This window comes from Lactuca serriola, chromosome 8 (assembly GCF_051521515.1).
Source record: "Lactuca serriola cultivar US96UC23 chromosome 8, Lser_US96UC23_V15, whole genome shotgun sequence".
Taxonomy (NCBI): Eukaryota; Viridiplantae; Streptophyta; class Magnoliopsida; order Asterales; family Asteraceae; genus Lactuca; species Lactuca serriola.
The window spans coordinates 93,384,064-93,405,262 of record NC_136415.1 but is presented as its reverse complement, the minus strand read 5'-3'; the positions used below and the strand labels follow the sequence as shown (position 1 = coordinate 93,405,262).

The 21,199-nt window shown below is 40.1% G+C and overlaps 1 protein-coding gene and 1 non-coding gene across 2 annotated transcripts; one reads left to right on the top strand and one right to left on the bottom strand.

Annotated features, from left to right (window-relative positions):
• Nucleotides 1-10,436: 10,436 nt before the first annotated feature.
• LOC145067167 (uncharacterized) lies at nt 10,437-14,299 on the bottom strand. Its single transcript, XM_079014364.1, has 2 exons — nt 13,500-14,299; nt 10,437-10,902 (listed from the first exon to the last, which is right to left on the bottom strand). Exons 1-2 carry the CDS (start codon nt 14,297-14,299, stop codon nt 10,437-10,439), a joined length of 1,266 nt encoding a protein of 421 aa, XP_078870490.1.
• A 951-nt stretch (nt 14,300-15,250) lies between these two features.
• LOC145071556 (small nucleolar RNA R71) lies at nt 15,251-15,357 on the top strand. Its single transcript, XR_013690564.1, has one exon. It is a non-coding gene; the product is annotated as a small nucleolar RNA R71 (small nucleolar RNA).
• The last annotated feature ends 5,842 nt before the right edge of the window (nt 15,358-21,199 follow it).

The following is a 21,199-nucleotide window of genomic DNA, read 5'->3' as shown; positions in this document are numbered from 1 at the left end:
TGAGAATCTTTTGCAAAAATAATCCATAAATTACCTTTTTAACCCCTAAAATCTCAATTATGACATATTTAACCCTTCCTTCTCTTTTTCTTTCAAATTAAATCCAAATTTACCCAAATAGCCCCAATATAAGTCTGTAAACTACAAAAAGAGCCCAATTGATTATCCTTTAGCCATATGTTCAAATATTTTTTCCACTACGAACACCGAAAGCACCCTTTAGACCTCCAAAACAAATTATAATGCAAATTACACACTTTTTCGCTAAACTCTTTATTTTAATATATACATATATCGGAATAAAATAATACTTAAAACGCATCTTCAGATTTTCGGGTTTCTCTTGGAAACGGGGTGTTACAACTCTCCCCCACTTAAATTAGGTTTCATCCTCGAAATCATTCTTTACCACTCCTGACACGCCATACATCTTGTGCAACACGACCACATCCACAAGCATACCCGAGCCTTTCCTAGGCATCTAAAACCATCCCTCACAGGGTTATAAAACCCGAAGATGAACGAATTCCTTGCAACATGATCACATCTACCCTGTCTGAAACCTGTAGTTTCGAGATGGTCTGACTCCCTGATAGACTACCCATATAGAATCATTATTGTTGAATCCCATCCACTTATCTCTCAACTAACTATTCAACTTATGATAACTGGAGGTTCCCACTGGAAAATAGAATCACAAATCAAATTATCCCTGCAAATCACTTATACTTAGCCAAGGCTCAGATAATCCTTTGAGTAGAAGATTCCTCCCTGCAACGGTTAGACTCAGACGAGAGCTGCGCAACAGGGTCAAATCTATTACTTTGAGATTATTTAATCCCATCGCATGTGACTTAGCTAACCCAAGAAAGCAGTTAATCCATCCATACATGAAATCCTAAAACATTAACACTGCCTGAAACACTGAAATTGCATGAAACAACATGTTGCCACATGGCTACCTTCCAGAATCCACTGAGACTTCCTGGGTCCCAATTCATCAGTTAGTCACCTAAAATACCGGGTTCTAGCCAGTCTTTGAGCTTAAAGGACTCCCACACTGTCTCCCCCACACGACTTACGAACGAAATCGTCTTCTGTCAATAATTACCATTAGTTATCTTACCACTATGGCTCTAACAACCTCCTGATCCAACCGATCAGATCCATGCATCGAATCCTGACGTCACCAAATCCAAGGCTAAAAGTGATTGCTACATGACCAATGGTAGCCTTATATCACAAACGACCTTAAGCAGTTCATTGCTTCCTTGATCTCATAACTATAGTGGCGTTTTTACGGTCTTATCATTGGCTCAACCAGGCCTAATTAATCTAGGGAAATCCGCAGACCAATCCGTGGATTTTCCATGCCCTCACTGATGCACCCAAACTGGTGGGTACTACTGTTCCTTCCGCATTCCAACAAGATGCTCATGCTATCTACCAACCTAGTGAATGCTATGGCTACACCCACAATCTCACAACACTGTAGCACTATCTGCCAATTCGTGAATGCTATGACTATAACCGCATACTAACAATATTTCCCACATTACCTGACCGCTAGTGAATGCTACAACTACTCCTGCAGTCCTACATCACTTTCCATACTACCTAACTGCTAGTGAATGCTACGGCTACTCCCATAGTCTTACAACACTTTCCATACTACTTGACCGTTAGTGAATGATATGTCTACCCCCGCAGTCTTACAACACTTTCCATACTATCTGACTGTTGGTGAAAGCTACGACTACCCCTGTAGTCTTACAGCACTTTCCATACTAGGTCGAACACGCGCTCGACCTAACACTCAACTGAACTCGAGTAATAACTGGAGCTCTAACCTGGTTCCTGAAACATGCTATCTGATGCCAAGGAAAGCGTGTACCAAATGTTGGAATGTGTTCCGAACTCCTAACTCACCCAATCCTCAACTTGGACGGAAACTCGACTGCCTTCCTCCCTGACGGGGATGCGAAACTCATCCTGGTTTCACCCCCATTTCCACTCCTGAATATCTACTCAATTCTTCCCCACTTAGATTCAACTAAGTCTTCACGGCCCATGTGAATTGAAGGATTCCTAATCCTTCTTACTTTCTAATAATCCACTGTTGACAATCTGTGCTTACCAACGCTAGCGATCAATTACCCATCAAACCCTAAAATCGCCCATCCTCTGGAATCTTGAAGAGTACTCTTGGAATCTGGTCCAGTCCGACACCTCAAACCACCTCCCATGTTGGCGACTGGAGGCCTTAATGTTTACCCTAGCTGACGGATCCTCGTTCCCACTTCCATTCTTGCAGCACCATTGAACTCTAACCGAACACAACCCATGCGAAAAATTCAAGTCTCTTGAACATTCAATGACCAAACACTCATGCATCTAACACCCACAACTGACACCTCCATCTTCTTGCTACCAGTCCTTTCCTAGCAACGATAGTGCCTTGAACTTCAAAGTCCCTCCATAGGCAATTGTCGACCATACCCGAACAAATGATAGAGCCATTAAACTCTGACTTCATTGGAGAACTATCCTACTAATTCTTGACCACGGATCTTCCAAATAATACTTCTGAACAGATCCTGACAAAGATCCGGAATAGTAACTGTAAGGTCCAAATAAAGATCTTTACCAATAATCAAACAACAAACAATCACATAATAAGAATAAGATGAAAAGAAACCGAGCTTGCACACGTTTATATTCAATAAATCGTCAGGTACAACTCCATGGACTACTCTGTAATCTCTATGGCATCAACGAAAAAAGACCTACTCCTCCACTATTTATACTCGACTAGACCTCAAACTGTGTTTGCGACCGTAAACAGGGTTTACGGCCGTAAACATGTTTACGACCGTAAACTCTGTTTACGGTCGTGAACACACAAAATGACCAAACTTAAATAAGCAACACATAAACTATATTACAGACTCATGCCAAACAAAACACATTGAAAGCCTAGACCAAACCATTAACTGGACTCTTCAATCTCCCCCTTGGTTTGGTGCTAGCTTGGACTCAGCTCTTGTCGACCACCAATACATCGGACTTTCCCATCGCTCCGTTCCACATCTTCTTCTCTATAATTTCAGCCACCATCGAGGTGTATTCTTTTGCAGTGGTCTCAAAGAGATCTTCAGCCACCATAATCTGATGAGCAGCGAGATGATGTATGTCCTTTTTGCCAAATTGAAGAAGATCCCTTTTGTCATACAGACGGATTCAATCTTCCTTAAGCCTAATGACAACAACATATGTGGATTCATCATACACCTAATATTGCATGGATGCGAGAGAACCATCTGAATAATTTTGAAGAACAGGAAGTTTACGGCCGTAAACGTGTTTACGACCGTAAACTCTGTTTATGGTCGTGAACACACAAAATGACCAAACTCAAATAAGCAACAAATAAACTGTGTTACAGACTCATGCCAAACCAAACACAGTGAAAGCCTAGACCAAACCATTAACTGGACTCTTCAGTAACGGTATAGGCAGAACTCACTCCACAAGATACGTCCATCTGTAGGTTCATCAAAGGACTTTTCGGCATGCAGAATGACATATAACAATCCTTGATAACCCATATAATAGCAGAGAACCGGCCCGAGATCTAACTTGTTCAAACTCAATCGGAAATTCCAAAATGATACAATTTTCCGACATCCACCTTGTAGTAGTAGAAGATGAAAAACATGCAACATCTGAAGGAACCCTGATCACCTTCTCCAGAGATACTTCGACCATCCTGAGAACATGGTGCAAAAATCCCTTTTGATCTCGATGATAGGAACTAACAATAGGATCCTCCATCCTGGGGGATTTGAAGGGTTCACATGCTTTGGGGCTCCAGATGATCCCCTAACTGTCCTGCGACAATTTTGGCCCGAAAGGCCCTATGCCAACTATCTAGAGCTCCAAAATCCCTCCCTTAGATGAACGAAAGATGACCGAGGTCCATTCCAAAACTCCGCGATTAATCTCCGATGAGATGAACTTCCGCGACCACGCATCGATTGGCTCAGGCCCTTCTCCTGAGCCTGAACCAGAATCCGAATGTCATTCCTAAGTACTCATCACTATACCAAAATGACATTCAAGAGATCTAAACATACCCAAGAATCTTTATCCCACAGGCTTCTTGGATTCTCCAAGACTCTCCCTGATTCGTGTATGGATCATGTGCTTTCAATAGTAAAGGCCCAATGTTACCTTCCACACCTATCCATACTTTCCTCAAGAATCATCCTGAATCCTCTAGGTCACCCTCTCAAACTGAACACCAAATGCTCGCTAACAGCACAATTGAATCCACTAAAGCATTTCCTAGGCTTTCTTATGTTCTCGACCTCACCTAGCCCTCAAATGATGAAAGACTCCCATCAATGTCTACTAACTACCTCATGGATATAGTCACATGCAACAGAGATCAGATAATCCTTTGAGTAAAAGACTTGATCCTAGAACGGTTGGAATCAGACAAGAGTTGCGCAATAGGGCCAAGTCCTTCACTCTGAGATAATTTAACATGTGCCCCATGTAACCTTGCATATCCACTTAGTAGTCAATTCATATCACCCAGAGCCCCACAAAGCACAAAGTAAGCAACATTCAGACAATGGGGAAAATCTAACTAACATATCTCCATTCATACCATTCTATCTATGACATCCCCATTTTTCACGGCCAGAAAAGACCGATTTTTGTTTATACTTTAGAAAAATCAGAGTATCTCTTTTAATAAAAAGGTTGCGGAATTTGTTCCCAGTAAAACATGATAAATACGTTTTCAAAGCATTTATGAAGAAAAGTATTTTTATTCATTTTAAAACATTTGGGATGTCATTGTCAATACATAAACATAAGCATAAACAGAACTTACATTCATTATCACTAGTGATTTATATCTCCTTAGTCTCTCAGTGTAATGTGACTTAATATCAACACTTGCGATATAAATAAGCTGAGTGGTTCAGGTTGGGAAACCTGGTGAGTACATAGGGTTTTCAACCCACAATAATATAATTATTATGTTTAAACAATCAAACAATCAACCCAATTACCCATCCCCATTATCTTCTTTACTCTTAAGGATCTATCCTAAGAGTCATCTATCCTGCATTTGTTTATTCCGAAGTCCCTTGCTTCTAGGGTTATAGGACTGGCACTAAATCCATAGCTGGCAATGCTCGTTCGTAAAGCACTAATTCCATAGCTGCTATAGTTTATTCATCGGGTACTAAATCCATAGCTACCGGTGTTTATCTAGTAGGTACTAAGTCCATAGCTACCAATTCCTAACAGGTACTAAGTCCATAGCTACCAGTGTTTGTCTAATAGACACTAAGTCCATAGTTGCCGATGTTATTTATTAGGCACTAAGTCTATAACTTCCAATGTTTACTCACATCATCTTTTATCTCTCATCATTCATCTACCAATGTCATACCCAACATATTTGTATATATAAAATACGCATACAGTTTTAATCATTTAAAACATGTATAGAAACGTTCATCCAACAGGGACAGCAAGTATTTAGATAATATGTACACAAAGCACGTAGTTTATAATACTTCATATTTATATGTAAGATGAAAGTAACTATGCACTCACCTGGAAAAGGTGGTGACTCAGCACTCGGACAACACTTCGTTATCTCAAAATAGTTTTCCCTCGACAAAACCTAGTATCAATACCACTAGGGTTTAGTCTAACGCTAACCACGACTAATTAATAGTCTAACTATTATTATTATTATTATTATTATTATTATTATTATTATTATTATTATTAATGTGTGTAAAATGCACTTGTTTTATCCCTACTTTTAATTAATAAATTTAACACACAAAGGCAGTGAACCTGTCTTTTAGTGGTATAGATTAGTAAGTAAGGTGTCGAACTCAGGGAATGGGAAATTAAACTAATAACTAATTTTAACTAAACAACTAATAAAAGTAAAAGGGGTTTTCTTCTAGTTTTGCAAGACTAGAAACTTAGGCACACTAAATTAACTAAATAACTAAAGCAACAACTATTCACCAAGTTTGATAAAGATGTTTCTATTTAGGTTCAACCAATTCACTCCTATGGTTATTTGTATTTATGATAAATTAATTGCTATTGGTTACCAATTATAATGGTTAGGTTCATGTTCATTACTCCTAACCCTTAGACAATTAACTAATTTAAGCGGTGATCAAGTGTTTAAACTAATTAATTCCCTAGATTAATGGTTTGGATTAAATAAGGTTTGTAATGGTCAATTAAGTTATTAATTCAATTAACCTCTTATTTGATGGTTTCTTAAACAAGCTCACACATTAATCTTCCTATTGTCTTATTAATCTTAGTTTCATAATCATTACTTCTAAGCATATGGTTTAGTGTTCACATAGACATATGGGGTTAACAACTAAGAGATGTTCATGCAGCCTAATTGTCTTCCAATTAACAGAAAATAGTAGTGATTAATGCATAAGGTTCTTTAACAAACTTAATTTAATAAATCACCAATAAACAATCAAATAAAAACTAATAATTAAACCATAGGAGTTCCTTGGTATTCCCCAAAAAGAAACAAAAACGAATTTAGTTCATAGTTGCAGTAGAAACAAACATAAAAACAAGGTTTTCTAGATCAAACATATTCAATTCTTAAATCTAAGTGGTAGGATTAACCTAATTGCTTGAATTCTTCAAAAGATTGAAGCTTTGGGTTCCTCAGCGTCCTTTAGGGCTCTTAATCGCAGCTTGACCTTCAAAAATCGCCAGGAATGTCTTCCCCTCGGATAAAGGTTCGATTTTTATAGATATCTCAAAACAGGGGGTACTCGGCGAGTATATATGTCCTACTCGCCGAGTAGGTGTATAGTTATCCGTCTTGGATCAGGAATCGTAGCTATCTTCTGGAACATTCATGTGTACTCGCCGAGTAAAGCCGTCTACTCACCGAGTAGATGGTCTTTTGTCTCTTATTTTCATTCTTTGATCTTCAATTGCTTCTCCTTGCTTCCTTTTTCTTCCAAGCATATCTTCTGGACTAAAAACAAAATTCAAAACATTTTAAGTGCCTTTTGTCCACATTGTTCACATAATTAATTAAAAATGATAAAAATATGTGCTAAATAATTAACTAATTATGCTCATATCAAAATATCCCACACTTAACTTTTGCTTGCCCCCAAGCAAAACTAATTTTTAAGCATATTAGAACCACATACGAAAACTCCAATCCAACCCAGCCATTATGCCAAGACCGCAACGCATGCATTTGTGTCTAAAATTTTTCCTAAAGTACCCCCCATATTTTAAATACTCACAATCTTCATAAACACTCGCCCACTTTTTCCGAACAATGCTCATTTTATGCAACCCTCCGAATCCATCCCCAGAAAACCTCCTAGCCTCAAGGTATTTTTGTTTGAGAAACCCAAGCATACATAATCTAAATAACTTTTAATTCATGATACCATACTAAATTAAGATTCTAAATTTTCTAAAATGTTAAAAATGTGACTAACCCCCTACCCCACACTTATTTTATGCAATGCCCTCATTGCATACTAAAAAAAATGCAAATATAGAGAGAATTAGAACAAACTCCCCTGGGGTAGCAGTCGATAGGTTGACACTCTCTTCTTCAGCTCCGTCTTCAATTGACTTTAGCCATGGGAACAGCTCATCCATAGCACGGGTGTCATGTGTCTCGTGTGGTTGACAGCTCGAAAATTCCATGGAACAAGGTCGTTAGAAAGTCTCTAGTAGTAATCCCTCACAAAGAGTATGTAAATGTTGCAGTGAAAGTGCCAAAAGCAATTATGGGATTCGAAAATTAGCAGCATACTCGGCGAGTACTATTGCGGACTCGGTGAGTATATCTTGTCTCAATACAATGTCGTGCAATAACTCGGGTACTCACCGAGTAGGTTTTGTGCACTCGGCGAGTAGATCTGATAGGTCCAGAAAAATTAATACTATAGCTCCATTCGACTCTAGTTTGGACATGCATCTGACCCTCTCTTCTAATTCATCCAGTAATAGTACACTCCATCACTCTCAACTTGCACGGCCTCAATTCTAAGAACAACACTTCATTTTTCTTGAAAATCTCCTAATTCCTTTTTTTTTTACCCTCACTAGTTAGTATGCTCTCCTTATCTTCAATCCCTGAAAAAAAACTAACAGTGACACTAATAATCCAACCACCATAAAACAAAATCCAAAGTGTTTAACAATTGTCTTAGAACAAAACATCATAAGCATAAAAAAACAAAACAAATTCTTCAATCTTCATCATCCATTCCAGCTCCTCCTGCTCCACTTCCTCCCTCTCCATCTCTTCTTCGCATCCTCTCATCCCAATTCATGATATAGGGATAGCCGGATCCAGGTCTCGGGGCAATTTGCATTTGTTGAAAGAGGTACTCGAAAGATTGATTAGTGTAGTTTACCCCTCGCCCGATATCATCCAAGTAGCATCGATACTCTACTTGGTTCCAACCATCATTATCCTCCATCGGAATAACCGGTGGATCCTCCCGCACCCGTTCGCTCCTTTGTCGGACCCGCCTTCCCGGCTCCTCGGGGACCGCCGACTCATCTTCATGTGGAATCGTGAAGGAATCACCAAACTTTTCAACTATTCGTGCCCTCCTATAAAGTGCAGTGTTGAATGGTGGAGGGTGGAGAACCGTTAGTGCTTGAGCTTGTGGCAAATCCAAGATCCCAAATGATTTGGCAAGTCGGGTAATAAACATGCCTCCATTTATCTTTGAATTGATCTTCTCTTTGACCGCCCCCTCAGCAAGAAATTTGGCAATGCAGTAAGGAAGGTTGCAAAAATTGTTCGGAGTGATGATGCTCCACAAGTAGAAGATGTCAAGGGTGGGGACTTTGTCCCCATCCTTCCGCATGTTTATCGTACTAGCCACAAACCGGTGAATGAGTCGGTGGATCGGAGAACGAATGTGACCTTCTTGTGCGGTGGAGGGAATGTAGACTCGGTTGGCAATTGTGTTCCACCATGTAGACGCCACTACCACCTCAGGAAGTTCTTTGCAACAATTTTCCAAGAAGGCTTCAAAATAGTCCGTCATCACCATGTCTTGATCATAAACACCCAACCTCCATGAGAACTCCACCATGCTGCATTGTCGCAGCTCCCCGCCCAAAGAGAAAGAGATTGTGTTAGGATTATAGAACTCACTACCACCTCGAAATGAGATGGTAGCAAAGAATTCCCAGCACAACTCAGTGTAAACCGGCTCTTGGATTTTAAATAACTGCAACCAACCATCACAAGTGATGTTGGCATATCCCAAATTGCAATCCTTTACCAAGTACGGGGTGAGTTCTTCTTCCAAACCAACATTTCCCATCCATCCCCAATCCACTGCATTTGGAAGGTGAATTTCCTTCTGCCTAAGTGCCTCCAGTCTGTTTAGAGCTCTTGTTTTTGATGATTTGGACATAATTTGTTGAAAAGATAGCCATGGCATATCACCATGGCTTCCCCCTCGCGAAGATTGACCCCTTCTTGCCATGCTACCTGTATATACATATCAAGAACACAGCAACAAACAACACCCAGTAATTAAAAACAAAAAATATTGGGTCTGACTGTGACCTACTCGCCGAGTACACGACTCTACACGACGAGTAGTATGAACTGCGGGACTGTAAATGTCTCGGACCTGTGTATAGCAGTTAATAATCCAATTTTTCTACAGGGGTTTGTTGTAATGGCCTATCTAACCACAAATCATACAGAAATTCGTCCAAATATCACGTAATTCATGGCTAATTCGAAACCCTAGAAATTGAGGAAACCCCCAAATCCGAAATCAAGTAAAATCGGGGCAAATCCATGATAAAGATCAAACCTTTAAGGAGTTTATAGTGTAAAGATGTTACCTTTTTTGTTAAATGATGAGAATCGAGTAGAAATTCGAAGAAACTTGGACGAACTCGCGAAAATCGCTTGGCTGCTCGAGGGTTGCTGTGCACGGCGAGTATAAGGTGGAATGGGTGAAAAAAAACTCTTTTTACATACTTATTATTTACCCGTGTAAATCGGATACTCGCCGAGTAGAAAGGACCTACTCGCCGAGTACATATGCATTTTCGCGTTTTCTCGGGTTACTCGGGTAGGTACTCGCCGAGTATACGGCCCCTACTCGGCAAGTAAACCTTACAGAGAAAATTTTTGTGACAATTTTAAAGAATTTATGTATTTTCTCCTTTTTTAAACCCTCCACCCCACACTCTAAGCATTGCTTGTCCTCAAGCAGTTATGTTCTCAAAATAAATGAAGAAAAGAAAGAAAAATGAAGTAAAAGAAAAGGAAAGAACGGGTTGCCTCCCGAGAAGCGCTTCTTTTTTAGGGAGTCATTAGCTGGACTCCTTCTCTTCTACGTGGCTGCATTCTTTTCCAGCAACAGCAATTCTTCCATTCCTTCATTACGGGGGACTCCTTCTTCATATTTTTTAACCCTATGACCATTGACCTTGAAAGGCATGCCATCTCTTGATAATAGCTCTATGGCACCATGTGTAAACACCGTCTTCACTACAAAAGGCCCATCCCACCTTGACTTGAGTTTTCCCGAGAAAAGCTTTAGTCTTGAGTTGAAGAGCAACACTTTTTGACCTTCATGAATTTGTTTATCTTTGATCCTCTTGTCATGCCACATCTTAGTCTTCTCTTTATATAGCCATGAGCTAGAGTATGCATCATTCCTTAGTTCTTCAAGAGCATTTATTTGCATTAACCGGTTGCTCTTTAGTTCATCCATGTTGAAGTTACAACTCTTTAATGCCCAAAACGCCTTGTGTTCTAACTCCACCGGTAAATGGCATTGCTTCCCATAAACTAACCTATATGGTGTGGTACCAATAGGTGTTTTGAAAGCTGTAAGAAAGGCCCAAAGTGCATCATCTAGCTTATCCGACCATTCCTTGTGATTGCTCCCCACCGATTTCTCCAAAATTCGCTTTAAGGCTCGATTTGTCACTTCGGTTTGTCCACTAGTTTGTGGATGGTATGATGTGGAAAACTTATGGGTGACTCCATACTTCTTTAACACCTTTTCCAATTGATCATTGGCAAAATGTGTGCCTCGGTCACTAATAAGGGCTTTCGGGACTCCAAATTATGAGAATAGTTTCTTTAAAAACCGTACTACCACCCATCCGTCATTTGTTGGTAATGCTTGTGCTTCCGCCCACTTAGATACGTAATCCACCACCACTAGTATGTACTTGTTTCCTTTTGACATGGGAAATGGTCCCATGAAGTCAATTCCCCACACATCGAACACCTCGCATACTTGGATACTATGTTGTGGCATTTCATTTCGAGATGAAATGTTTCCCACTCTTTGACAAGCATCACATTCTTTGACAAATTGGGTTGCATCTTTAAAAATTATTGGCCAATAAAACCCAATGTCAAAGATCTTCTTCGCCGTGTAGTGTGCTCCATGATGTCCACCCGTGGGCCCGCTATGACAATGCTCTAGTATTTTCCGGCTTTCCTTCCCGAATACGCATCTTCTTATGATTTCATCCGCACAGCTTCGGAAGAGGTATGGATCATCCCAAAAGTAATATTTTATTTCAGCAAAAAATTTCTTCTTTTGTTGGCTGCTAAAGTCTTTCGGGATGTATTTTGTAGCTAAATAATTAGCTATGTCCGCGAACCATGGCTCTTCTCCCACTGTCACCATGATGTACTCGTCCGGGAAGTCGTCTCCAACTTTATCTTCGTGCAATTGCGGGTTCTCAAGCCTTGACAAGTGGTCGGCTGCCACATTCTCCATTCCCTTCTTGTCTCGTATCTCTATGTCAAATTCTTGAAGAAGTAGCACCCATCGTATTAGTCTTGGCTTGGCATCCTGTTTGGAAAACAAATACTTGATAGCCGAGTGGTCAGTAAAAAATAGTAGTTTTAGATAAAACCAAATAAGGGCGGAATTTGTCAAAGGCATACACCACAGCTAGTAATTCTTTTTCCGTGGTGGTGTAATTTTCTTGGGCTGGGTTTAGGGTCTTGCTAGCATAATATATGGGTTGAAAGTGCTTATCAACCCTTTGACCAAGGATAGCTCCTAATGCATAGTCACCAGCATCACACATAATCTCAAAAGGTAAGTTCCAATTTGGTGCAATGATGATCGGGGCATTAGTTAGTTTTTCCTTTAAAAATTCAAATGCCTCTAAACACTCTTTAGTGAAATTAAATGGTGCATCTTGTAGTAGTAGTTGTGTTAGAGGTCTAGTTATTTTGGAAAAATCTTTTATGAAATGCCGGTAAAAACCCGCGTGTCCTAGAAAACTCCTAATGCCCTTCACATTGGTTGGTGGGGGTAATTTGGCAATAGTGTCTATCTTTGCCCTATCCACCTCAATTCCCATTTTGGAAATCTTGTGGCCCAACACTATACCCTCCTTGACCATAAAATGACATTTCTCCCAATTGAGCACCAAGTCGGTTTTTTCACACCTAGCAAGCATTAAATCAAGATTAGTGAGACAATCATGGAAAGAAAATCCAAAAATGGAAAAGTCGTCCATAAAAACTTCCATGAATTTTTCCACCATATCGTGGAATATAGCTGTCATGCACCTTTGAAAAGTCGCGGGTGCATTGCATAACCCAAAAGGCATGCGTCTATAAGCAAAAGTCCCACTTGGGCAGGTGAATGTGGTCTTTTCTTGGTCCATTGGGTCTATGGGTATTTGAAAATACCCCGAAAATCCATCTAGAAAACAATAATAGCTATGGCCCGATAATCTCTCAAGCATTTGATCAATAAAAGGTAAGGGAAAATGGTCTTTACGAGTGGCATCGTTTAGCTTTCGATAATCGATGCACACTCTCCAACCGGTTACCGTTCGTGTTGGAATTAGCTCGTTATTTTCATTGGTTATGACCGTCATCCCTCCTTTCTTGGGCACCACTTGGACCGGACTCACCCATGGACTGTCGAAAATGGAATATATAATTCCCGCATCTAAGAGCTTGACCACTTCCTTCTTGACTACTTCTTGCATATTCGGGTTCAGTCTTCTTTGGTGTTGTACAACCGGCTTTGCTCCTTCTTCCAGGTTGATCTTGTGGGAGCAATAGGATGGACTTATTCCCTTGATGTCGGTGATGCTCCATGCTATGGCCCGTTTCCGCCTCTTTAATACTTGCACGAGTTCTTCTTTTTCAGAATTGGTCAGGTCAGAGGCTATAATTACTGGCTTTTTGGTTGCCTTCTTCGAGAAAAGCATACTCCAAATGATCTGGTAAGGTTTTCAGTTCCGATTTTTGGCTCTGACTGTTGGACTCACCGAGTGCAGGTAGGGTACTCGGCGAGTTTGTGGCTGCATTCACGAATTCTGACTTTTCTTCAGATATACTCGGCGAGTAGATCGGCCCTACTCGGCGAGTAGGGCTGTCAGATTGCTTCATTAGTTCTTCATACTCCGCTTCTTCCAACAGTCTTTCAATTTCTAATAGATCTTTTTCTGGATCAAATGCTTCATCTAAAGCTGTAAACTTGTTGGAATCTTCAGGTATGTCTTCCTCCAATAGTTCATCAAGCATGTCGATTGAGAATGTCGTGTCGTCACTGCTCCTAGAATACTTCATAGCTTGGTCCACCCCGAATGTTACTGAATCGTCCCCGACCCGCAAGGTGAGCTTTGAGTCTCTCATGTCTACTATAGCACTTGCCGTGTTGAGGAAAGGTCTTCCAAGGATAATTGGCACTTGTGGATCTGCCTCCATGTCTAGAATAATAAAATCAGCGGGAAAGACAAATTTGTCCACCTTGACTAGTATGTCTTCGCATATGTCTTTTGGGAAGGTGACTGTTTTGTTGGCCAAGTGTATTGCCATGCGAATTGGCCTTGGTTCCGGGAGATCCAGCTTCTTAAAGAATGAATATGGCATTAGATTCACACTTGCTCCCGAATCGGCTAAGGCATGAATGATGGTCAAGTTGCCAAATTGGCAAGGTAAGGTCAAGCTCCCCGGGTCACCTTTCTTCTTTGGTAGCTTATTTAGCATAGCAGCTGAGTAGTTTTCATTGAGTACTACCTTCTTCACTTCTTCCATCTTCTTTCTATTGGTGAGAAGTTCCTTGAGGAATTTTGCATACTTGGACATTTGCATGACGGCTTCAATGAAGGGTATATTGATTTGAAGAGTCTTGATGTGATCTAGAAACTTCTGATACTCTTCTTCCTGCTTCTCCTTCTTAGCTCGGGTTGGGTATGGCATGGGAGGCTGGTAAAGTTTTTCAGGAATCTGTGCAGTGGGATTTTGTGATGTACTCGCCGAGTCCATACGTGGTACTCGGCGAGTAGGACTGTCAGAGTGTGTTTCTTGGTTTTCTGCTTGCTTTTCTGCCTCCTCCTTCTGTGATTTCTTGGATGGCTCAGTCTGAATAGGTGCCAGGGGGTGATTATCTTCCCACTTCTTGTTGTGACAATGTTTATTTGCGCGCCTCGTGGGTTATTTTCAGTTTTGCTAGGAAGTTCGCCCGGTGACCTTTGGTTGATTTGTTGAGCAAGTTGCCCAAGCTGTGTCTCTATATTGTGAATAGATGCTTGCTGGTTCCTTAGCATGGTTCTTGTTTCTTGAATTGCAGCATCATGGTCACTATGTCTTTTTTCTGAAGCAGCTACAAATTTTGTGAGCATTTCTTCCAAGCTTGGCTTCCTTTCTTGCACCGGTTCCTCCTTTTGGTAGGACCCTCTCCCTTTTTGCCTAAACCTTTCCTCCTTGGCTTTCTTGTACTCTTCATAAGGGAGCCAATCTTTCTTTTGTTTTCGCCAATCTTCATCATATCGGTCTCCACTTGAGTAACACACTTGCGCCTTCTTGTTGCCATTTTCATCTAAATCACAATCTCTAGTGAGGTGAGGCCCATTGCAGTTTTCACAACCCACCCGAATAGCATGGATTGTTTGATCCATTTTATCCATCCTCCTATCCATGGTTTTTAGCATAGCCATGACCGCGGATAAGTCTTCAGTAGCTGCATAGGCAGCTCCCCTAGTGACATCATGCCTAGGGTTGTGGTATTCTCTAGAGTGTTTAGAGAATTCTTCAATCAATTCTTTAATCACTGGGGGTGGATTCTTTGTGAGCGGGCCTTGCGAGTCTAGTAACTGCCTGGTTGTGACATTGACTCCATCATAGAAGATGGACACTTCTTGCTGGCTGTTAAGGTCATGGTGTGGGCAGTTTCTTAGTAAGCTCTTGTACCTTTCCCAAGCTTCATATAGAGACTCTCCAGCTTGTTGTTCAAATTTAGCAATGGCCTTCTTCAACTTGGCTATCTTGGAAGGTGGGCAGAAGTGATCAATGAATTCTTCTTTCATCTTGGCCCAAGTGGTGACTGATCCGGGGGGAAGTGACTTGAGCCAGTCTTTTGCAGCACCTTTGAATGTCACCGGAAGCATACGAAGTAGTTGAGTCTCGCGGGGCACATTTGGAACATTGAAGTAATTAGCTACATCATTGACTTCATCCAAATGTTTGTAGGCATCTTCATGGTCTTTTCCATAAAAGGGTATTTCCTTAAGTAAAGCTAGGATATGACCCTTTAGCTCGAAGGTAGCAATTGCGGGAATTGCGGGTTGCACAAGTCCCGGGCCAGTGTCGTCTCGCATCCTCTTCTTCCATTCTCCCATGGGGATTTCATCAGTGTTAGCCATTGTGACGGCTAACTCTTCCTCGGATTCGGTTTCGTGCTCGTATGTCGGGTCCTCTTCTTCTTCGGTCTCATACTCGATATCTTCCTTAGCCGGTTCGTCGATTACTAAGGAAGCGCTGGATGCTCCTGATTTGCTGCTCTTCTTTTTCCCAAAAATAGTCTTCAAATTGGACAAGGGTGATTTCTTTGGTGTACTTGAACTATCCACGTCCTTTCCCTTGTTTCTTTTCAATGCGGTTTCGGGATCTTCAAACGGGGGTACCAACGGGGTGTTTGATCCTCTGGTCATGAAAGTCCTGAAATAAACAGAATAAAAGCGTAAAAAGAACAAAAAAAAGTACTAAAAAAATTAAAATTTACTGCTAAATAAACTGCTACTCGCCGAGTCGGTGCGATTGCACTCGGCGAGTATCAGTGATATTTTGAAAAAAAATTTCTAAATTTAATACTAAACTAAAACAGATGCTAAAACCTAATTACTAATTACTAAATTGCAATAAATGAACTTTATGCAAGTAAACTCACACAAAGGATCGAAAAAATTAGGAATTAGATTAATTATTTAGAACCGTTCCCCGGCAACGGCGCCAAAAACTTAATGTGTGTAAAATGCACTTGTTTTATCCCTACTTTTAATTAATAAATTTAACACACAAAGGCAGTGAACCTGTCTTTTAGTGGTATAGATTAGTAAGTAAGGTGTCGAACTCAGGGAACGGGAAATTAAACTAATAACTAATTTTAACTAAACAACTAATAAAAATAAAAGGGGTTTTCTTCTAGTTTTGCAAGACTAGAAACTTAGGCACACTAAATTAACTAAATAACTAAAGCAAGAACTATTCACCAAGTTTGATAAAGATGTTTCTATTTAGGTTCAACCAATTCACTCCTATGGTTATTTGTATTTATGATAAATTAATTGCTATTGGTTACCAATTATAATGGTTAGGTTCATGTTCATTACTCCTAACCCTTAGACAATTAACTAATTTAAGCGGTGATCAAGTGTTTAAACTAATTAATTCCCTAGATTAATGGTTTGGATTAAATAAGGTTTGTAATGGTCAATTAAGTTATTAATTCAATTAACCTCTTATTTGATGGTTTCTTAAACAAGCTCACACATTAATCTTCCTATTGTCTTATTAATCTTAGTTTCATAATCATTACTTCTAAGCATATGGTTTAGTGTTCACATAGACATATGGGGTTAACAACTAAGAGATGTTCATGCAGCCTAATTGTCTTCCAATTAACAGAAAATAGTAGTGATTAATGCATAAGGTTCTTTAACAAACTTAATTTAATAAATCACCAATAAACAATCAAACAAAAACTAATAATTAAACCATAGGAGTTCCTTGGTATTCCCCAAACAGAAACAAAAACGAATTTAGTTCATAGTTGCAGTAGAAACAAACATAAAAACAAGGTTTTCTAGATCAAACATATTCAATTCTTAAATCTAAGTGGTAGGATTAACCTAATTGCTTGAATTCTTCAAAAGATTGAAGCTTTGGGTTCCTCAGCGTCCTTTAGGGCTCTTAATCGCAGCTTGACCTTCAAAAATCGCCAGGAATGTCTTCCCCTCGGATAAAGGTTCGATTTTTATAGATATCTCAAAACAGGGGGTACTCGGCGAGTATATATGTCCTACTCGCCGAGTAGGTGTATAGTTATCCGTCTTGGATCAGGAATCGTAGCTATCTTCTGGAACATTCATGTGTACTCGCCGAGTAAAGCCTTCTACTCGCCGAGTAGATGGTCTTTTGTCTCTTATTTTCATTCTTTGATCTTCAATTGCTTCTCCTTGCTTCCTTTTTCTTCCAAGCATATCTTCTGGACTGAAAACAAAATTCAAAACATTTTAAGTACCTTTTGTCCATATTGTTCACATAATTAATTAAAAATGATAAAAATATGTGCTAAATAATTAACTAATTGTGCTCATATAAATTATTATTATTATTATTATTATTATTATTATTATATAAGCGTTAAACAACACTCTATATAACTCATAATAATTGCTCAAATAATTATTTTAAGGACCTAATAACATTACTATAATTATTTGAAAGCTATATTAAAAATTGCGTAGACGTAGCTCACTTACCGCGGGTTTTAAAGAAAACCGGGCTTCGCTTGGAGCAGCGTTTCGAAACCGAAAGACCCTTTTTCTCAAGACTCCGGGAGCCTCGGGGCTTCCTTCGGGTGCTAGGGCGGGTTCCCTAGGGTTTAGGAACCTTAGAGAGAGAAACTAGTGAGAGAAAGAATGAGTTTTGGTGTGAAAATCTCGGCTGCCTTCGCACCTCTATTTATAGGTGCGAGGCCTTGAAGGTACGCGCTGTGTTCCCTTTGTCTACGTGGGGCGTAGCTTCGGTCGTACCACACATGTCGCGGAGCTGCTGGGGTGACGTGGACCTCCTCAGATCGCATGAAGGATACGAAGTACGCACAGCATTCCCTTTGGACGTGAGGTGTTCCTCGTACGCGCTGCGTAGTGAGCCAGTTGTCACCCATCCGAAGCGAGTCCGTGGTCAGGAAGCAACGGCTGAGATGCGGCCACGTAATCACCATCGCATCAGGCTTCGCAAATTCGAGTGCAAACTTTAAAAATTCACAACTTTCGCGTACGAGCTCCGTTTTCGATGATCTTTATATCCATGCGAAGGCGGGAACGTACTCTACAACTTTCTTTTAGACTTCGTTGCCTAATTTTGATTTTATTTTAAAATTTATATTATTAATAGGTCGGGACAGGATTGGTCCGTTAAAAATTCATAACTTCTTCATTCGACGTCCGTTTTCGTCTGTCTTTTTATCGTTATGCTACAAATAACGAGATCTTCGATTCTCTTTTAGGTTGTGTGGGCTAAAAATCACTCGATCTAATATTCGAACTTTGGGTTGTACACTGCCAAGCCGAAACTTCGAAAAATCATAACTTCCTAATACGAAGACAGATTCGAGCGTTCTTTTCATGGACGCTCTCGGTTTAATGTATTCTAAGACTTTTATTTAGATCGCTAAGGCTAAATATCGCGCTAATGTAAATTCAATATTTACGTTTCCTGATGTCGTGTCGGTTCCGTCGCGAAACTTCGACGGGTCATAACTTCTTCGTTATAACTCAGATTTCGGCGTTCTTTATATGTACGGAAACATTGTGACATATTCTAAAACTTGGTTAAGATTATTTATTCTAAATAATCTTTTGTCGAAAAGTCGTTTTCGACACCTATTATCTCTTAACTGATTAGCCCGGATCTACGGGCGTTACACTATCCTCTAATCAGGAATCTGTACTAGCATGTAATTCGAAGTCTCATACAATCAGGCATAACCTAAACAGGCTATCCTATTACTGATTGATTAGTACCACCATGCAAATCTACAAGCACATACTATAGGCATATAAGGCATCCTTGCTAGATCATTAGCCCTAATCTAGAATGTAGTTCACATATTCTCAATTCATATCATAACATAACATGTATAAGTATCTTGGGGAAAACTTACTTGAGCTCGGCTGATTGCACACATCACACTCCTTGTTCATTATTAAAAACCTTCGCTTTAAATTTTAGGAAAATTATTTTTTTCTTGTAAAAATCTTTCAAACCCCAGATTTCAGTCCAGACACACCCGAGAGTGTGTCTGAAACCCTCAAACCAGAGCTCTGATACCAACTTGTAACATCCCAAAATTCATGACCAAAAATTTCATTTTTAAATAAGTTGTTATAACGACCACTAGTATAAAAACATTCATAATATCATCCCATTTCAAAACCAGTATATCAAAAATCAAAACATGTCATCATAAAACAATATCAGAGTATAATCCCAAAGATCTCATGTGTGGAAAACATAATGTCATACGCTGCGATTGTGCCGGCTCCTTACCTTTAAAAATGAAGTACCTGAAACCAAAACTGTAAACCGTAAGCTTGAATCTTAGTGATTTCCCCCATCATACCACATACCATACAATAAACATACTATCTAACATATCTGAGTACTGGACTACCCCTTCGGTGTCTTTTAACCGGTAACTTGCCTAGCATATCAGGGTGTTAGCCTACCCCTTCGGTCCTTTCGACCGGTACCTGGCCTAGCATTTTAGGATGCTAGCCTACCCCTTCGGTCCTTTCGACCGGTGGCGGGGACTACTTCACCCTCTACTTCTACCATATAACATCCTAGTACATAAACACATAAGTCAGATACTGCCTAGCATATTAGGTTGCTAGTCTATCCCCTTTCGACTAGTATTGGGGCCTATTATACCCCTCCTACCGCTATCACATAATATCATAACATACTAGCACATAAGGCATAACAGATAGTGGCATACCAGATAATTATCACGAAGATAATAATCTCTACTATAACACTTACTAATGGGTTCCAACACATAACCATAAGTCCATGCTTGGGGTAAAGGACTAATTTACCCCCATCTTAGCTTGATTCAAGCTCAAGGCCCAATCCAAAGGCCAAAAAGTCAAACAATGAACCAAAGCCCAACATATGACCCAATTTTCCAAATTGGGCCCAAACCTCTACATGGTCTTACCCTAAGGCCCAACCATTTATTCCAGTCCAAACATTTGGCATTCCAATGGTCCAATACCTCATAATCATCAAGGCCTAGTTATGGCCCATCTATGGCCTAATTTTCCAATTTGGGCCCAAACCCTCACATGGGCCTTACCATAAAGCCCATCCAATTATTCTCGTCCATATACTTGTTCTTGGATGACCCATCAGTAGCCCAATCACCAAAGCCCAACAAACAGGCCCAACGAAAGGCGCAAATAAAATTAGGGTTTTCACATAAAATGACAATTACTATTTGATTAAAACACTTAACCCATTAAGGACTTAATCCATTAAGTCTATCAAACTACTACACCATTCATACGATATGGTCGAACATAATTAAAAATTCCAATCTAACAGTCCAAATGTGGGTCCCGGCAAGTCCAAATTAAAATCTCTAAGATTTGGGTTTTCTAAACCCTAATTAGGGTTTCCAACCCAAAACATGCCAATTAGGCCCAAAATCTAAGTCTTTATATCAATTAGGGTTTCATTAGGTCAACTAGGGTTTCATTAGGTCGGGCACTACTCACTACTAACTCGGGTAGTGGTTGTTAACGGCGGCTCACGGCGGCAATCACCACCTCGTTGTGGTGGTTATGGTTCTATTCCAATCATGTCCAAGCATCTCAAAAGAAATCTAAACACAAGGAAAAGCACACCTACACCCCACACGACGGCTAGTGGCGACAGCCACCACCTCACGATGGTGGTTATGAATTTCTTGATTATTCTGGTCACTAATTACAATATACAACACCATAAAAATGAACACACACACACAAAATATCACACACACCCACACTCAACCACCCTTATGGTGGCTGACAGTGGCAGCAAGTGACAGCC

Coding starts and splice junctions, on each gene's coding strand:
- LOC145067167 (XM_079014364.1), bottom strand. CDS start 14,299: ATGCCATACCCAACCCGAGCTAAGAAGGAGAAGCAGGAAGAAGAGTAT. Junction 10,903..13,499: donor AGACTGTTGGAAGAAGCGGA/GTATGAAGAACT, acceptor CACACCATATAG/GTTAGTTTATGGGAAGCAAT.